The sequence below is a fragment of the Indicator indicator genome, chromosome Z (genome assembly GCF_027791375.1).
Source record: "Indicator indicator isolate 239-I01 chromosome Z, UM_Iind_1.1, whole genome shotgun sequence".
In the NCBI taxonomy this organism is placed as follows: domain Eukaryota; kingdom Metazoa; phylum Chordata; class Aves; order Piciformes; family Indicatoridae; genus Indicator; species Indicator indicator.
Window position 1 is genome coordinate 30183453 of NC_072053.1, and position 19863 is coordinate 30203315.

Genomic DNA, 19863 nt, shown 5'->3' on the forward strand with positions numbered 1-19863 from the left:
ACTCACATCCACCATTCCCTCAAGTCCTGTACAGGGCTGCTTTCAATCACATCATCCTCTAATCTGAATTGATACTAAGGATTGCCACCACCAACACGTAGGGCCTTGCACTTGGCTTTTTTCAACCTCATTGTTTCACCTAAGCCCATTTCTCCAGCTTCTCCCTCTGAATGACATCCTGTCCCTCTCATGTGTCAACTCCACCACTCACCTTGGTGTCACCTGCAAACTTGCTGAGGGTACACTTGATCCCACTGTACAGACACCCCACAAGGGCACCCTTATTACCAGTTTCCATCTGGGCATCAAGCAGTTGGCCACTACCCTCTGGATGTGACCATCCAATGAATTTATTACCTACCAAACAGTCCACCCATCAAATCCACATTTCTCCAACTTAGAAGGATATTGTGGGATACTGTCTGAGGCCTTTCAGAAAGCCAGATAGATGACATCCATAGCTCTTCCCTTGTCTACTGATGTAGTCATCCCATTATAGAAGACCACAAGGTTGATGAGGCAATACTTGCCCTTGGTGAAGCCATGTTGGCTGTCTTGAATCACCTGTCTATCCTTCATGTGCCTTAGCATAGCTTGTAGGAGGGTCTATTCCATGATCTTCCCAGGTCAGAGTTGAAGCTGACATACTGGTAGTTTCTAGTGTCTTCCTTTCTGTGTTTTTTAAGAACGGGTGCAATGTTTCCCTTTTTCCAGTCTCAAAGAATTTCACCTGACTGCCAGGACATTTCAAATATCGTGGAGAGTGGCTTGGCAACTACATCAGCCAACTCTTTCAGGATGCTTCAGTGTGTTCCATCCGGTCCCATTGGCTTGTGTATGTTTAGGTTCTTCAGGTGGACACAAATCTCGTGGGAGGGACATTGTCCCTCTGATCCCCATCGTGTGGTCCTTCAATTTGAGAGATGTGAGGAGAGAGGTTGCCACTGAAGACTGAGGCAAAATAGTTTTGGAGTGCCTCAGCCTTCTCCTCATCTGTTGTAACTAGCTTTCCAGCCTTTCTTATCTAAGGGAGTATACTTTCTTTAACCTTTTCTGATTGACATACATGTTCTTTGCATCACTTGTTAAGTTCAGCCCCAGGCTCACCTTGGCCTTCCTCATTTCTTCTATACGCACTGGCCAGTGTCCCTCTACTTTTCCCAGGACACCTGTCCCTGCTTCCACTGCATATGCAGTTCCTTCTTGGCCTTTATTTTGACCAGCAGGTCTCAACTTAGCCATGCTGGTCTCTTCCCTTCCTTTCCTGATTTCCTACCTTTGGGGATCAGGAACTCTTGCACTCTATGGAAAGTGTCCTTAAAGGCCTATCACCTCTGCTCCCTTGTCCCTGAGGATTTTTTCCCAGGGAATCTCACTGAGTAACTCCTTGAAAAACTGGAATTTTGCTTTCCTAAAATTGAGGGTCCTGATTTTAGTCTTTGCCTGATCCATATCTCTCAGGACTCTGAGCTCTACCAGCACATAAGTACTGCAGTACAGACTGCCTTCAATCTTCACATCAGTGATGAACTCACGTGTATCAGGTGCAGTACCACATCCCCTCTAGTAGAGCTTAAGAAGTTCTCCTCAGGGTATTCCAGGACTCTCCTGGATTCCCTACAGTTTGCTGTGTTACCTTTCCAGCAGATGTTGGGGTGGTTGAAGTCCTCCAGTAGGACGAGAGCCTATGTAAGCAGATCTGCTGTGGCCAGCAGATTGAGAGGTGATTCTGCCACTTTACTCTGCTTTGGTAAGACCTCATCTGGAGTACTGTGTGCAGCTCTGGAACCCTCAAAACAGGAAGGACATGGACCTGATGTAGTGGGTCCAGAGGAGGGCCATGAAGATGATCAGGGGCTGGAGCACCTCCTAGAAGGACAGGCTGAGGGAGCTAGGGTTGTTCAGCCTGGAGAAGACAAGACTCTGGGGAGAGCTAATAGCAGCCTTGCAGTACCTGAAGGTGGCCTACAAGAAGGCTTCAGAGGGACTGTTTACAAAGGCCTTGTAGTGATAGAACAGGGGGCAATGGTTTAAAATTAGAGAAAAGTAGATTTAGATTGGATGTCAGGAACAAGTTATTTACCATGAGGATGGTGGAACACTGAAACAGGTTGCCCAGGGAGAGTTGAGGCCCCATCCCAGAAGCTAGTCAAGGTCAGGCTCAACAGGGCTCTGAGCAACCTGATCTAGTGGAGGATGTCACTGCTCACTGCAGGGAGGTTGGACCAGATGACCTGTGGAGGTCCCTTCCAGCTCCAACCATTCTATGATTCTATGAGAGGAGCCTCCTGTAGCTAAAATAAGAAGACATCAATAAGCTGACTTTGACTGTGTGGCTCGTAGTAATCAACAACCACAAGGTTTCTTTTGTTGCCTTAAAATTTAGTTCTTGCCTATAAGGTTTTGACCTACTCATGGCTGTTCTTCAGGGACAGCTCCTCATGCTTTATCTGTTTTTAATATATAGAGGTCAATGCCTCTGTCCCTCCTTCCTTTCATGTCCCCTCTGAACAGCCTGTAGCCATTGATAGCCACACTCCAGTCATGGGATTCATCTCACCAAGTTTCATTATTGGTAGCCTTTCAACAGCACAGTAGCCTACAGTTCCTCCTGTTTGTTTATGCTGTGTGCATTCATGTAGAGGCACTTCAGCTGGGCAGTAGGCCATGCCAGCTTCTTAGAGGAACACCCCTTAATTCCCTTGAGATATTCCATGGATATTTCCCTGTTGGCTTCTACTACCTCAGGAGCCCCTGGCTCATCTCTGTAAGGCTTTTACTGTTCACGGTGTCCTCAGGCAAACCTCAGGGCAACATGTTGAAGGCCCTTACTGGCACCCTGTCGCTATAACCCTGGTGTGTCATCCCACAGCTTGTTATAGGCAAGCCTGATACTATCCTGCTCTCCCTTCACATCTAGTTTAAAGCCCTGTCAATGAGCGGTGCAAGCTCCTGAGCAAAGACCCTCTTTCCCTTTTGAGAAAGGCAATTTCCATTTGATGTGATCAAGCTTGGTGTCACGAAGGCCATCCCACTGTCAACAAAATCATGGTAATGACACCAACCACGGGGCTGTGTGTTAATAGACTGGATCACCCTGCTCCTTTCAGTGTTACTGCCTGCAACTGGAAGGAGGGAGGAAAAATAACCTCTCTAGATTCCCTCAGTAACCTCACAGTCCTGAAGTTTCTTTGACTATGGGTTGCAGTTTTCTCTCCACATACATGGAAGCTCAATAACAGGTAACTGTCTGAGGGATGTACCAAGCAACGACCTTTGTTAGTGATGTCCTTAACCCAAGACTCCAATGAGGCATCAGACATCCTTGTGTGGGGGGTCTGCCTGGTACATTCAACCCTGTGTTTTCAGAAGGGAGTTGCCTACAAATACAACCTTTCTTTTCTTTCTTGTGGATGTGGTTGTGATACAAGGAGTAGTCCTTTCTGACCTGGGAGACACCTCTAGTGTAGATGGACTGTCATCCACATCCTCCATTCACTGACCTTCCTCAACCAGAGCCTCATACATATTGTATGGAGGTACCTGTGAGGGTGAGGCTGGGAAGGAAAGGGGTTCACCTGCTTCCCCAAGTGTGGACTTGCCTCCCATTCACTTCTTCCATTTAGGTCGCTGCCTTCCCTTGATCTTGGGTGTTTTCTGATGGGTGCTCCTATTTCTGTTTCAGGGAGGGCAGAGCTTGGCTCTGCCACTCTATCTCTTGCTCAGCCTCCCTGATGCTCCTTAACTTTTCTGTGTCTTCTTGCAGCTCTGCCACCAGGCTGAGTGGATTAAAAAATGATGCGTAAAATGGTTTGGGTTGGAAGGGACCTTAAAGGTCATCTAATTTCAATCCTCTGTCATAGGCAGGAGCACCTTCCACTAGACCAGGTTGCTCAAGGCCTCATCCATCCTGGCCTTGAAACACCTCCAGGGAGGGGGCAGCCACGACCTCCCATGGCAGCCTGTTCCAATGTCTCACCACGTTGACTGTAAAGAATTTCTTTGTAATATCCAGTCTAAATCTACCCTCCTCAAGCTTAAAGCTGTCCTCTGTCATCCTATCACTTGTAAAAAGCCCTTGTAAAAAGTCCCTTCCCAGCTTTCTTGTAGGTCCCTTTCAGGTGCTGTAAGGCTTCTATAAGATCTTCTCAAAGCCTTCTCTTCTCCAGGCTGAACTGCCCCAACTCTTGTAGCCTGTTCCCATAGGAGAGGTGTTCCAGCCCTCTGATCATCTTTTGGTCCTCCTCTGGACCCGCTCCAACAGCTCAGTGTCCCTCTTACACTGAGGTCACCAGAATTAGACTCAGTACTCCAGCTGGTGCCTTGTGAGAGCAGAGTATAGAGGCAGAGTCACTTCCCTTGTCTTGCTGGTTGCACTTCTTTTGATGCAGCTCCAAAAGTGATTTGCTTTCTGGGCTGCAAGCTCACATTGCAGGCTCGTGTTGAGTTTTTTGTCAACTGACAATCATCCACCTCTTCTACTGCCACCAGTTACCAGGGAAAGGCTTCAGCACTTCTGGCATCCTGTGGCCTGAATGGTTACTTGTTTTTGTGGAAGCTCTGTCTAGCTCATTCTGGTGAGCATAAAGAACATGGTTTTCTGCCAGATGGAGACCATATCCAAGCTCCTTCTGGGAGAGTGATGGCCACTAAGTCACCTCTTGAGATGGCAGAGCTTTAGTGCCCTTCCTGCATGCCCTTCTTGGATCAGCTGCTGTGCAGACTGCTGTACCACACGCTGGGTGATGTGCCACACTCATGTGCTTACAAAACTACAGAAGTTGTTTACAGCACCTAATGTTTTACTCTGACTAAAGATCAGTAGAAAGTATTGTTGTGGTGGCTTAGGTGCAAGACGACATCTTCTCTTGTTTTCCTGTGTGTCTAGATCTCTAATGACAAAACTGCTCAGGAAAGGAGTGTTTTGTAGTGGTTTTAGTATTAAACTGCAGATTAGATCTCTTTAGGTTGTATAGATGCCAAATCCTTGTTATCTGTCTACATTCATATCTACACACCTGTCTTTCCTTCCTTGTTCTGTGGTTGTAGTAGATAACATCTACTACGGGAAATTTGCACTATACAAACGGTGGTGATTTTCATAATTGTCAAACTGCTGATCTGCTTAAGTTAAACTCAGAAATACTCTGTATTTGCTACTGCTGTTTTATCCTCACTCAGTTCTCCCTAGTCTTCATGTGATTCTTTGCAGGGTAGAGATGAGTATGATTGGAATACTTGGCAAACTCTTCTAACAAAAGGTGGAGGCATTTAGGAGTATTCTATACTTGTAACAGTTTGCTTGTTTTATGAATGAATCCTGGAGCACAGTGATGCTTTCCCTTGGAAAAAATGTATTCTCAAGAGAATATTCCCTATTGTGTTGGTGTGAGCTGAAATTCCCCCCCACCGACAATAACCAGGCTAGCCCAGTCTGGAAGCAAATGAAAAGCTGTATTTACAAGCAGATGAAATGCAATGAATATGTACAAATATACAAAATTCACAACATTTACAAATATATACAATCAACAGAAAAGCACAACCGATCTCCCTTTGCTTCCCCCCAAGGGGACCCTCCCAAAGGGGCCTCCCTCTCCCAGGAGCTTCCCCCCCAGACCCCCCTGGACAGAGAAGCAGAGTTTAGTTAGAGCAGAAAGTTGTTAACTTAGCTGCCAAGATCAGTGTGTTATCTTCAGCCAGAAGAGAAGAAGAAACAGCAACCAGACAGCCCAGCAACTGCCCCCACTGCAGAATGCAGAATGTGCAGAGTGTGCCCACTTTGTTTTGGGTAATAGTTCTTAAACATTTCTATCTATCCAATGGAAGTATTTAGAACAATCGTTATTTTGCTTTCTTACGCCCAATAGTGACTTATTTACATTCTTTCACTTTCTCTGTTCTGAACTTTGCAAGGAAAAATTAAAAAGACAGTTTCAAACCATCACAGTCCACCCCTTCTAAACAATTCCATTGGCTGCTACTATCATTTATCTAATCTAAAATAATATCTACAACAATAGGTGAATAAAGACCGTAGTCCATTCCAGCTATCTCAGATGTAGATGATTCAAAAGAGTCAAATCACAGGAAAAACAGCAGACAGCTTGTTTCCTCGCACATGGAATGAGGAAAGGAACAGGGACTCTCAGGTGACTCAGGGCTCTCAGGGTTCGTGCACCGTAGATCTCATGGACTCTCCTCTTGGGCGCGATGCTGTATCTGCGCAACACTCTGAATTTAACCTCTCTCAGCCAAAGTTAGATTTCTTTGTGGAATACACTGAATTTCATCATTTTCTTGCATCACCCAATAGGTGTGACCAGGACCTTCAGCAGAAACCACCCCTCGGACAGGTTTGGCCTCTCCTGAAGGAGAAAATACCCAAACAGTTTTGCCTAACAGATTCTTTTCTCTGATAACAGGAACTCTACCACCTTCCTCCTTTCGCAACAAATCTGATTGGGCAGGTCCAGCTCGATTCACTGAACCTCTGCTATTCATTAACCAGGTTGCTTGTGCTAAATGTTTCTCCCAGTTTTTCAAAGATCCACCCCCCATGGCTTTGAGAGTGTTTTTCAGCAAACCGTTGTAGCGTTCGATCTTCCCTGCAGCTGGTGCATAGTAGGGAATGTGGAATATCCACTCGATGCCGTGCTCTTTGGCCCAGTTTTTTACAAGATTGTTCTTGAAATGAGTTCCGTTGTCTGACTCAATCCTCTCTGGAGTTCCATGTCTCCACAGGATTTGTCTCTTCAGGCCAAGAATGGTATTACGTGCAGTTGCATGAGGAACTGGATAAGTTTCCAGCCATCCAGTGCTTGCCTCTACCATAGTCAGCACATACTGCTTCCCAGATGGAGAATGAGGTAGAGTGATGTAGTCAATCTGCCAGGCTTCACCATACTTGTACTTGGACCATCGGTCACCGTACCACAAGGGCTTGATCCGCTTTGCCTGCTTAATAGCAGCACAAATGTCACAGTCATGGATGACTTGTGTGATAGCATCCATGGAAATGTCAATGGATCTGTCACGAGCCCATCGGTAGGTTGCATCTCTGCCTTGATGTCCTGACGAGTCATGGGCCCACCGAGCTAAGAACAGCTCACCTCGGTGTTTCCAGTCAAGATCAGGATCAGGATCAGAGTTCGTGTCCACCTGGGAAACTCTTGCATCTAGATCCGCCTGATGGTTGTGTTGTTGTTCCTCTGTAGCTTTGCTCTTAGGAATGTGAGCATCGATGTGTCTCACTTTCACTGGGATTCTCTCAATGCGAGCAGCAATGTCTTGCCACAGATCTGCAGCCCAGATTGGCTTTCCTTTCCTCTGCCATCCATTCTTTTTTCAGTTTTTCAGCCAACCCCACAAGGCATTGGCTACCATTCACGAGTCAGTGTAGAGATAAAGCTTTGGCCATCTCTCACGTTCAGCTATGTTAAGAGCTAGCTGGACAGCTTTTACCTCTGCGAATTGACTGGATTCTCCTTCTCCATCTCTCGCTTCTGCAACTCTGCGCGTTGGGCTCCACACTGCAGATTTCCATCTCCGCTTGTTCCCAACCAGACGACAGGAACCGTCTGTGAACAAAGCATATCTCTTTTCATCATCAGACAGATCACTGTAAGGAGGAGCTTCCTCTGCACGAGTTACTCTCTCCTCTGGAGGTTGAGCACAGCTTGTGCCTTCTGGCCAGTTTGTGATCACCTCCACCAAACCAGGCCTTTCGAGATTTCCCATTGGAGCTCTCTGTGTTATCAGAGCCATCCACTTAGACCAGGTAGCATCTGTTGCACGATGTGGTGAAGAACCTTTGCCTTTGAACATCCAATTCAGAACTGGCAATCTGGGACCTAGAAGAAGTTGTGACTCAGTTCCGATGACTTCAGAAGCAGCTTTCACTCCTTCATAAGCAGCTAAAATCTCTTTCTCTGCTGGAGTGTAGTTTGCCTCTGAGCCTCTGTAGCCACGACCCCAGAAACCAAGAGGACGTCCTCGTGTCTCACCTGGAGCTCTTTGCCATAAGCACCAGGTTGGACCATTGTCACTCACGGCCGTGTACAGAATGTTCTTAATGTCTGGACCAGTTCGGACAGGTCCCAGACCCATCGCTTGGACTACCTCTCGCTTGATCTGGTCAAAAGCTGCTTGATGCTCAGGACCCCATTGGAAACTGTTTCTCTTTCGAGTCACATCATATAGAGGTTTCACAATCTGACTGTATCCAGGAATGTGCAGTCTCCAAAATCCCACTATACCGAAGAAACGCAGAGTTTCTTTCTTGTTGGTGGGATTTGCCATGGTGGAGACTCTGTTTATCACATCCATTGGGATGTGACGGCGACCATCTTGCCACCGCACTCCCAGAAACTGGATTTCCCTGGCAGGTCCTTTCACCTTGTCTCGCTTGATAGCGAAACCAGCTTGCAAGAGAATGTCAATGATTTTGTTACCTTTCTCGAAGACTTCTTCAGCAGTTTCACCCCAGACGATGATGTCATCGATGAACTGAATGTGTTCTGGAGCTCCACCTTTCTCCAGAGCATCATGGATCACTGCATGGCAGATGGTTGAACTGTGAATCCACCCCTGGGGCAAACGATTGAATGTGTATTGAATGCCTCTCCAGGTGAAAGCAAACTGAGGCCTGCATTCCTCTGCTATGGGAATAGAGAAGAAAGCATTAGCAATGTCTATGGTAGCATACCATTTGGCCTGCTTGGATTCCAGCTCATATTGGAGTTCCATCATGTCTGGTACAGCTGCACTCATGGGTGGAGTTACTTCATTCAAGGCACGGAAATCAACTGTCAGACGCCACTCTCCATTCTGCTTTCTCACAGGCCAGATTGGACTGTTGAAAGGTGAATGAGTTTTGCTGATGACCTTCTGACTCTCCAACTGACGAATCAAGTTTTGAATGGGCACCAAAGAGTCACGGTTGGTTCTGTATTGTCTGTGATGCACAGTTTGAGAAGCAACCGGCAGCTTTACATCCTCTATCTCATGTTGTCCCACAACTGCAGATTCATCTGAAAGCTCAGGTCTAATGGACAACTTCAATTTCCCTCCATCAATTTCTACAGTTGCTATTCCAAAAGCCCATTTGTAACCCTTAGGGTCTTTAAAACGCCCTTCTCTCAGAAAGTCAATTCCCAAAATACAAGGTGCATTAGGTCCTGTTACAATAGTATGTTTCTTCCACTGCTTCCCAGTTAAACTTATGTCAACCTCTATCTTAAACAACTCTTGAGATCCACCAGTGACTCCCTGAGTAGTTATAGATTCTCCCCCTTGATAATTTGATGGTATTATGGTGCACTGAGCTCCTGTGTCAACCAAGGCCCTGTACTTCTGAAATTTTGAAGTGCCAGGCCACTGGATGTACACATCCCAATAGATTCTGTTATCTCCATTATCCCTTACCTCCCCCTGGCGGAAGGCAGGGCACCCCTAATGGTGGGGATTACCTCCACATGTACAGCTGGCACAACGTCCAGCACCAGAATTAGGATCACTGTTGGAGCTATCAGAGTTGTTCTGGGAAACTGAGGAAGCGACAGCTACCCTCCTGGTATTGCTACCTTGGGATCTGCCCCTCTGCAGCTCCCGTAACCTCTTGAAAAGATCAGAAGTTGGTTGACCATCCCATCTGTTCATGTTCTCACCAAACTGATCACGCAGAGTTATCCAGATACTGCCACGTGATTGCCTCTGCTGTCTGTTTTGGTTTGACCTATTTTGGAATGGCCTCCTTGGAGCGCGTCTGTTTCTGACAGCTGAAACTTGTATCCATCTGGAGGAAGAGGAATCAGAATCATCCCCCTTCATCAAGTTGGATATGGAGGTTTTAAGTTCCTCCTTCAGCTCTTTCATGCAATTCTTTATTTCTCCAGACAAAGTTTCAGTGGCTGAAACCAAAGAAGTACGTGCAAGACTATCCTCCAATTGCCTCATTTGGTCAGTGAAATGGCCAACAGTGGGAGGCACTCCACCATAATTTCTTGCCACAATCCTGCTTGCCAGAATAGTAGCATAATTAGGAGGAGCAAGCTTAATGAGCTTTTTGCAAGGCTTGTTCCAATAGGAATTTCATCAGGATTCAGAGTCTTATGATCTCCATATATTATTTCTCTCACAGCAAATTCTCTCAGACGCTTGATTCCCTCATCTATTTTGGTCCAAGGCTTAGGGTTCCATGGTAAATCATCTCTGCTGGGGTACCTCAGCGAGACTGCCAGTAGGAGGCGTGCCCACAGAGAAGCTTTACCAATGCACTTGCCTAGATGCCTGTCTATGCCTGTATCCTTTGAGAGCATCCCCAATTGAGAGGCCGACTTGTCGCCTACCACCAATGCTGGGGCTCCCATATCAAAACACCTGGTTAGCCAAGACAGGACTGGCTCATTATCTCCTCTGATGTAATCCTTCCTCACATGTCTAATTTCCTGTCTGGGTGCATTAGCTGACTGTATGTCATCCTCATCCTCATCATCATCCTGAGGTCGCTGTCCCCATAATCCTGTTGTAATCCTCCGTTGAATTTCCTTGACTTCAGAGGCTCTGCCTGCAGTTGCTAATTCAGCAGGGTCTACATCTCCATCATCCATGTGGGGTCTCAAAAGGTCTGCCAGAGTTTTAAGGCTAACCTTCTCTTCCTCACCAGAAGGATCTTTCTTAACAGAGGGACCCTGAGTAGAAGGACCCTCATCTCCATCTGCACCATATCCTGCAGCATCTGCATCTCCTCCTGTAGCTCCTTTACGCTTTCTGCTTACAGTGGCCACCAAATTTACTGGATTGGCTTTCACATTCACAGCAGAGTTGGAGGGAGTGGAGGAATTTTGTGCAGGGTTAGCAGGAGCAGAGGGAGTCTGTGCAGGGTTGGCAGGAGGTGTGCTTTGAGATCCTGCAGCCACTGCTGCGTCCGTCTGGGCAGCAGAGGGAGGAGGAGGAGACTGTGCCTCGTTAATGGCGTCTGCCTGCACAGCTATGTCTGTCTGCGCAGCCATTTCTCTCTGTGTAACTATGTCTGTCTGCACAACCATTTCTCTCTGTGTAACCATGTCTGTCTGCGCATCCATTTCTCTCTGTGCAGCTGTGTCTGTTTGTGTACCCCTCTCTGCCCGTGTACCCCTCTCTGTCTGTGTAATCGAGTCTGTCTGTGTAACTATGTCTGCCTGTGTACCCGAGTCTGTTATCTCAGATTCTGGCAAAGGTCCCGCAGCTACTGCTGCTGGCTCTGAGTCAAAACTATCGGCAGCTTTCTCACAAACCTGAACTGTGATTTCCTGGTCACCGTAATCAGAATCAGAAACCAATTCCGAACCTCTCTGAGCTTTTCTATGTTTCCTCTTACATCTACGCAGGTCGGAAGAGTGAGTAGCCTTACGTCTTTCTTGACGCAGTGCTATCAGCAGCCATATGATTATTCCAAGAAACAACAAAATTAAGGCTAGCGCAAGATATCTAGGGTACCACTGGTTCCAAAGACCCTCTGTAGTTGTAAGAGGAGTAACAAACTCAAATGTGTCTGCTAGCAGATTCATAGTTGAGTTACCATATCTTCTAAGCCCAATAAGACCACAACAGAATTCAACAGCATTCAGTAACTTGTTCTTAACCCAAAGAAACGACTTATATGCCACATATCTCACAATCTTGTCTATCATGCAGGAAAGAGCCCATCTGTAGACAATCACACTGATAACAGAGGAAATAAAATTACTCAAAATCCAAAACAGCTTCATTTTGCTTCCTAATCTGAGCAGGAATAAATCATACAAGCAATCGAGCCCCGAGTTGGAGCGCCAAAAATAAAAAGTGTGTTGGTGTGAGCTGAAATTCCCCACCCACCGACAATAACCAGGCTAGCCCAGTCTGGAAGCAAATGAAAAGCTGTATTTACAAGCAGATGAAATGCAATGAATATGTACAAATATACAAAATTCACAACATTTACAAATATATACAATCAACAGAAAAGCACAACCGATCTCCCTTTGCTTCCCCCCAAGGGGACCCTCCCAAAGGGGCCTCCCTCTCCCAGGAGCTTCCCCCCCAGATCCCCCTGGACAGAGAAGCAGAGTTTAGTTAGAGCAGAAAGTTGTTAACTTAGCTGCCAAGATCAGTGTGTTATCTTCAGCCAGAAGAGAAGAAGAAACAGCAACCAGACAGCCCAGCAACTGCCCCCACTGCAGAATGCAGAATGTGCAGAGTGTGCCCACTTTGTTTTGGGTAATAGTTCTTAAACATTTCTATCTATCCAATGGAAGTATTTAGAACAATCGTTATTTTGCTTTCTTACGCCCAATAGTGACTTATTTACATTCTTTCACTTTCTCTGTTCTGAACTTTGCAAGGAAAAATTAAAAAGACAGTTTCAAACCATCACACCTATGCTGAAAAATGAAAGCTGTTGTATCATGCTGGGTAGAGCAAAGTAGTACAGTTATGCTAGGTAGGTTTTCCTTGAGGTGAGGTTTCAAACTCATTTTTGTCAAGTTGGGTTTTTTTGTCAGGGATGGTGGTCAGTGGCAAAAGCACAGCAGCTGATGTAACATAGTAACATAGATGGACTTCTGGTACTACTTTACTTCTTGAACATTTTTCTGAGAAACTTGCTTTCTGAATTTCATATCAATCAAAAATTTTGACTGCTATAGGCCAAAATGGTGCACTTTTTGCCAGCAAGTGGAAACTACTTTGATATACACTTTGCCTGCATTTTTCTTCTGTTTACATCAGGAGAATCTGGTTGGACAGTATCCGCACACAACATAGACATAGAATCAGAATTATCCAAGCCAGAAAGGACCTCGGAGGTCATCAATTCCAGCCACTTCACCCATTCCACCAAATCTGTCACTACACTATGTCCCCAAGCACCAGATCCATATGGCTTTTAAACATGTCCAGGGATGGTGACTCAACTACTTCCCTGGCAGCCTGTTCCAGTGCATGACAGCCCTTTCTATGAAAAAAATCTTTGCTAATGTCCAGCCTAAACCTCCCGTGGCACAGCTTGATTCTTCTGGTTATGCTACTCACACTATACTTATGTATTAGGAATCACAGAATGGGAAGCTGTGGAGTGTTTGGTAGCACTTGACGCTTGTATGACCATGTCTTTACAGTTTGTCTACTGCATGAGTGTCTGAAACGTAAATTATGGTGTATCCAGTAAGAAAAATACTGCAGACTTTTAAGGAGAGTGGAGTAACTTCAAAAAATGTGTAACATTGCTAGTATCCTAGCTAACTACAGATACATTGGAATCTTTTGATGAGGATGTTGGATAGACAGCTGAAAAATAATTCCTTTTCTAGATATTTAAATTTTTAATGTATGTGATATCAAGACATGATCTTTGCAAGCACTGAGATGAAAGTGGTCCTGTATTCAAAACTCTCTGATGGTCATGTCAGACAATGGAAGCATTAATGCTCATTCTAATAGGAGGGAAAAGAAGAGAAACTACTAAAACTCTCTGGAATTTTTTACATGTTAAATGGAAAACCAGCCATAGTTTCTGTTATGGTAATATTTTTTGAGGTTTTTCTATATAGATGCAAGCCACACTTGCATACAGGTTGCAGTTATGTAAGCTGTGTAAGACATAGCAGGTCTTAGTCAGCTGCTTGTTTTGGTTTAATCTGGTAAGAAATTGTATTTAAAACTTAGGTTAATGTATTTTCCTGTTGACTCTCTGTGATGGTTTTATTGGCATATTAGTTAAAGGTAGCGGAGAAGAGTTCCACTTACTTGAACCAAGAACAATCTTGTTTCCCAAACCAGTTTTAAGAAGATTTAGCAAGTCCTTTGAGATTTTATGGTCTTGTTTTGCTTTCAAACAACAAGGGCTATTGTCTTTCTGCACTAGTATCAATCTCCACATGAAACTTTGCAACCTCTTGTTTTACTCTGAATTGTGTGGTGAGATGTTCCAGGGTGATTTCTTTTTTGAAAACGGTCTTACAGGTACTCCCTGAGGACATGTCTTTTTTCACTCCTGAAACTGCTGCTGTGTACGAAATCCTTTCTGTATCCATCTCTTAAATGGATATGCTTTCCTTACTGAAATACTCAAGGTATGGCCAAAAGCTCAGTGTGTTTCAGTTCAAAAGCTCAGTGCCATTTGGGGTAGCACTGAATTCAGAAGAACAGAACCACAGTCTTTATTTCACTTTCTATTCAGCATTCACTCAACCGTGTGAGAGAGATCTTTTATCAGTAATTGCAGGTCTTTTCAGCGAGTGTTTCATTTATTCCATCTTTATCTTTGTAGCCCTCTATCACATCCAAAACTTCACTTTTAAAAATCTTAGCATTGTATTTGAAGTCATGGGAATTTTTTTTTGTGCTTCTGTTGAGAACATGAGAGCTGTTATCATCCCTCTTTTGTTACTATCTCTGGCAGGATGACAGAACCTGAGTGGTACTGACTTTTTTTTTTCTGTTTGTAGGCATCTGACACTTAAAAGCTGTGTGAGGATAAAGGCATTTAGGAAGTGAATTGTTTTAGTTTTACTTCAGTTTGGTGATGAGGTTCTGAATTGTGATTTCCTTTTTTCCAGAGCTGAGTTCGGAAAACCTCAAAAATTGCTTTAAAATTATCAATGCATATATTTTCTTATCATCATCTGAATTTTTACAGGTATGTTACCATTATGTAAAGATTCTTACTGGCACCTTAGTTCTTTACTGGCAGACTACATTTTTCTCATATTGGAAAATACGTTTGTATTTTTATTCATTCATGTGTATACGAGCATATTGTTCTAATGCTAGCTCTTTAAAGCACATGGTAGGCACTCAAATCAGATTTAGAGAGGTTGTTATTTAGAAGTAATGTTTTGTGGATTGATTTCATACTTTGGTACCTAAAAAAGTTTTATGCGGTGTAGTAATAGCTCCTCTAACCTACCATGTTAAAATATTATCATAAATTCTAGCAGGAATTGACCAAGGAATGCCATACTTTATTCTCACACCTTTTTCGTGAGAAAATTAATGGAGATTGATTGTTTAAAAAGTATGTACATAGATATAAACATTGCTTGTGATTCCGTTTCAGATGTATGCTGCTGACTTATGCCGGTCGTTTTGTGAACTTTTGAGGGACATAACTACTGAAGGTCAAGTTCAGGTTTTAAAGGTAGAGTTTTATAAAAATAATACCCACATACTCAGCTCTGTTATTTTTGCAAGTGTTTTGTCAGGTTACAGATGTATTTTCAAGTATGTAGTGGTAGAACATGTAGGGAAAAAAAAGCTTATTTGTCATACATTAACACTGGAGTCAGTGGTATGTTGAACCACACATTTAAACAATGTGTGCATAGAGCCGGTATATATAGATGTGTTTTTTATTTTTAAATACTAATTTTTCCAAGAGAAGGTTAGCATAGCCTTCAATGTTTTTATTGCTTTGGAGCTGCACCAAGTATTAACCTTAGATAAATTAGTTCTAACCTAATCTGAGTCCTCTTTGTATCGATAGATTTAGAGGCCATAATGTCTTTCCCATTTGATTATTTTCTAGATTGCTAGGAAAAGGTGATTGAGGGCTTGGATCTTTATGAAAATAGTTTGTTCTACAGCCAAGCAACAGCACACTTAACAGATAACCAATCAGTGACTTGTGAATATAATGCTATGTATAATACTAACACATGTTGGGTAAAAGTACATTCATTAATCTTTGCCTATCAATGGACTCATGGAAGCTGCAGAAAGCTCACCAAGCTGCTTTCCATCATATATCAGTAGTCCTGGCTAACCCACAAGGTCCCAGCAGATTCAAGATTGGCAAATGTGACACCCATTTACAAGAAGGTCTGAAATGGGGGCCCCAAGGAACTATGTCCTGTCAGTCAGACCTTGGTGCCAGGGAAGGTTATGGAGCAGATTGTCTTGTGTGCCATTATGCAGCAGATTTAATTGGCTAAATCCATGACATGTGCAGAGCAACAGGGTGATCAGACCCAGTTAGCATGGGTTCATGAAGGGTAGGTTCTGCTAGAGCAACTTGAGCTTCTTCTACAAGGTAATCTGCTTAGTGGATGAGGGAAAGGCTGCAGATGTTGATTATTTGGACTTCAGTAAAGCATTTAACACTGTCTCCCACAGTGTTTTCCTGTCTGTTCAAGGCTTGGATGGCTGGATGTGTCACTGCATAGAAAACTGTCTGGATGTCTGAGCCCAAAGAGTGGTGGTGAATGGAGTTAAATCCAGTTGGCAGCTGGTCACAAGTAATGTTGCCCAGGGCTTAGGTTTTTTTGGGCCGGTCTTGTTTAATACCTTCATCAGTGATGTGGATGAAGGGATCCAGTGCAGCCTCAGTGAGTTTGCAGATGACACCAGCTTGTGTGGGACTATTTATCAGCCAGAGGGTAAGAAGGCTCTGCTGGACAGGCCAAGTGCCAGGTCCTGCAGCTGGGTCACAAGAGTGCTATGGAATGCTAAAGGTTTGGGGGAGAGGGCCTGGGAAACTGCCTTGCAGAAAAGGGCCTGAGGGATCTTGGTTGGCAGCAAGCCAGAACATGAGCCAGAAGCACATGTGAGGAGCCAAGGCCAACAGCGTCCTGCTCTGTATCAGGAATAGTGTGGCCAGCCGGAGTAGGGAAGTAATCATGCCCCTGTACTCAGCCCTGATGAGGCCACACCTTTGCTACTGTGTTGTCCTGGTTTAAGACAGCCCAATCTGACTAGGAAGCCCTACCCTCTGCCATGTTTGGGAGGGGAAGTAACACAGAAAGCCCTGGGTTGAGATAAGGAGTTTAATGAAAATAGTACATTGTACAATTATTTTAACTATTTCACAGAAAGCAGAAATAGAAGCAGTAGCAGAAGCTGGCCATAAAACAACCCCTTCTTAGCTCCCTCTAAGCCCACAGCCAGCCCAGCAGAAAATACCAAAACCCCACAACAGGAAACAGGAAGCCTCTTGTGTTACAATCTCAACTACAGGTTCTGTGATGCTTTGTACCAGCCAACACTTCTGTTTTAGGGTTGGCATGACATAAGCGTGATAGCAAATAGAGGTTTTTCAAACCCCCACCGTTTCTGCACAAACATTAAATTGCATTAGGAAAGATGTTAAGTTTTTGAAACACTAAGCATGATACTGTAAATGTGCTTTTTAAAGAATTTCAGGGAATTAAGTCATTGTATTCCCTGAAAGACAGTTGAACCCTAACTGTAGTGTACTACTACTTAACATTTCTCGCTGTGGCACTAACTGGAACTGTGTTGTGTATAAAAACTGGGACTTGAATTAGTTCATTATAAATGCAGTAGAGGAAAAAAAATAGATCCCACCTACTGCTTTGCTGGATTGCACAACTGTTTGCAGAATATCGAGACAGAATGGTAGTCCTCCTGTGGGGAGCTTAAAGGCTGTAGTGCTAGCATGTAGTATCAATTCCTCTCTATCAATAGATGGTGGCAGCTTTTAAAATGGAATGATGCTCCTACTATAGTATGATTTATCCACTTGGCTCCCAAATGCGTTAGCCACATGCATTGACCAGTATCGTTTGAACATTTTCCTAGTATGCCTGTGTGCTTCTGGAGGGATAACTGAGCTATGAATCCATGTAAGCATTGTTACAGAAAGGAAAATGTTTTGTCAAGCATTGCTATCTATGTGGACTTGTTAAAGAAAAAAGCCCTAAGATAAATGTTTTCAACAGAAACACAGGAGTGTTCTTTGAAATATTTTCTTACAAACAATTTTGTCTGGTTTGAAAATTGTCATTAGAATAATAAATGAATGGACTTGATTTATGCAAGATTGCTGAGGCATATTGTGACTTGATCTTCTAATTTTCAGACAGATAATAAAAGGTTAAAAAAGATTCTTTATAAGGATAAAATGAGTTAGTGAAACTTTCAGTAGTGGGAAAACATGAGTGGAGGCAACAGTTATTTTCATCTTCATATGACAATGTATTAATAGTGCAGAAAACTGGGAGGCATTGAAAGGATCAACTGGTTAACATCTCTCCCAAGGCAAGAAATAGAGGGCATTAAATGAAACTTAACCAATTAAAGGAAAAAGGTTCCAAAAGGAAAAAAAAAAATTAAGGGGAACTGGACAGGAGCACAGCAGAGCAGTTCGTTGTAGAGTCCCTGTGTGGTGAAAGTAGGTGGAGACTGTAAAGAGTGTTTGAGAGGTATCTTTATGGTACCTGCAAAGAGATAGTTGGTCATAATCAGTGATTCATCAAAAAAGTGACCCGTCAAAGGTATGGAAATAATCCATAAACTGCTGATACCTCCTCCCTGCCAACATACCTCATCAAGCTGCTTTTCCTGGACCCTTTTGAAGGTACTTCCTTCCAAACCACCTCATTATCTTTGCCAGGGCCAGGAGAAGGGTGATGAGTAGGTGCTTGGCCAGGTGGGTTTCACTTGGCATGTCAGTTTTCATCAGGACTGTATGCAGATCAGGTTTGCAGAGTATTTCACTAGAGTGTACTTTCAACAATCTTGGGGTTTGCTGGTGTTTAATGGTGAACATTCTTTTAAAACTTTTTATGTAGACCATTGTATGTATTTTTAAGCTTAATTTAAGATTTTAGAATATACTTTACTAATTGTCTGGTTTACTTTTGTTCTTAAGGTTGTGGAAAATGTCCTAAAAGTAAACCCTGGTTTGGGTCCTCAAATGTTTCAACCGCTTCTGCCTTCAGTATTCAAGGGGATTATTGATGGGGAGGTAAGAGGTACTCTTCAACTGTTCTCTACTTTCCCTTTTGAACAGGAGAACACCTTCTGTTGTCTGGCCCATTGTTTTCACCTTGATGTTTCACTTTGTCCTGTTTTAAGGGCATCTGATGGGCAACTATTTTAAAAGCACAACATAGTAACATGAGTTAAAGCAACATCTATGATACATCTGAAGGCTATATGGCCATTCAGCGAGACTTGGACAGACTGGAGAGCTGGACAAAGAAGAACCTAATGAGGTTCAACAAGGATAAGTGCAGAGTCCTACACCTGGGAAGGAATAATAAACTCTACCAGTGCAGGTTAGGAGGTGATCTGCTGGAGAGCAGCCCTGTGGAGAACGACCTGGGAGTCCTAGTGGATAACAAGTTATCCATGGGACAGCAATGTGCCCTTGTGCAATGGGCCAAGAGTGTAAATGATATCCTATGGTGCATTAAGAAGAGTGTGTCCAGCAGATCCAGGGAAGTTCTCCCCCCCTACCCTGCCCTGGTGACGCCCCACCTGGAATATTGCGTCTAGTTCTGGGCTACCCAGTTCAAGAGAGACAGGGATCTAGTTGAGGGAGTCCAATGGAGGGCCATGAGGATGATTAAGGGACTGGAGCATGTGCCCGGTGAGAAGAGGCTGAGGGACCTGGGGCTATCTAGTCTGGAGAAGAGAAGACTGAGAGGGGATTTAGTAAGTGTTTAAAAATATCTGAGGGCTGGGTGTCAAGAGGGAGAGGACAGGCTGTTCTCTGTTGCACTCTGTGATAGGACAAGGGGCAATGGATATAAACTTCCATATAGAAGGTTCCACCTCGGCATGAGGAGGAACTTCTTCACGGTGAGCCCTGGAACAGGCTCCCCAGAGAGGTTGTGGAGTCGTCTTCTCTGGAGACTTTCAAGATCCATCTGGATGCATTCCTGTGTGACCTGCACTAGATTCTATGGTCCTGCAGGGGGGTTGGACTTGATCTCCAGAGGTCTCTCCCAACCCATAACATCCTGTGATCCTGTGATTTGCATAGTTTATTTTGTCATCTTCTGTTTTAATAAAACAACACAAATTTTATTCTGCTATTCCTTCAGAATTAGCGTTGATGGGGTGTTTATGCTTAATCAGATCCTGTGTAGCTTTTTTTGT

The 19863-nt window shown here is 44.0% G+C and overlaps 1 protein-coding gene across 1 annotated transcript in view; it reads left to right on the top strand.

Annotated features, from left to right (window-relative positions):
* The window catches only part of IPO11 (importin 11), a 94122-nt gene that overhangs the window by 44810 nt on the left and 29449 nt on the right, over positions 1 to 19863 (top strand). Inside the window, exons 22-24 of the mRNA XM_054397354.1 lie at positions 14577 to 14656; positions 15077 to 15157; positions 18629 to 18724. Of these exons, the coding sequence (XP_054253329.1) occupies positions 14577 to 14656; positions 15077 to 15157; positions 18629 to 18724 (257 nt within the window). The remainder of the gene's footprint in view (positions 1 to 14576; positions 14657 to 15076; positions 15158 to 18628; positions 18725 to 19863) is intronic.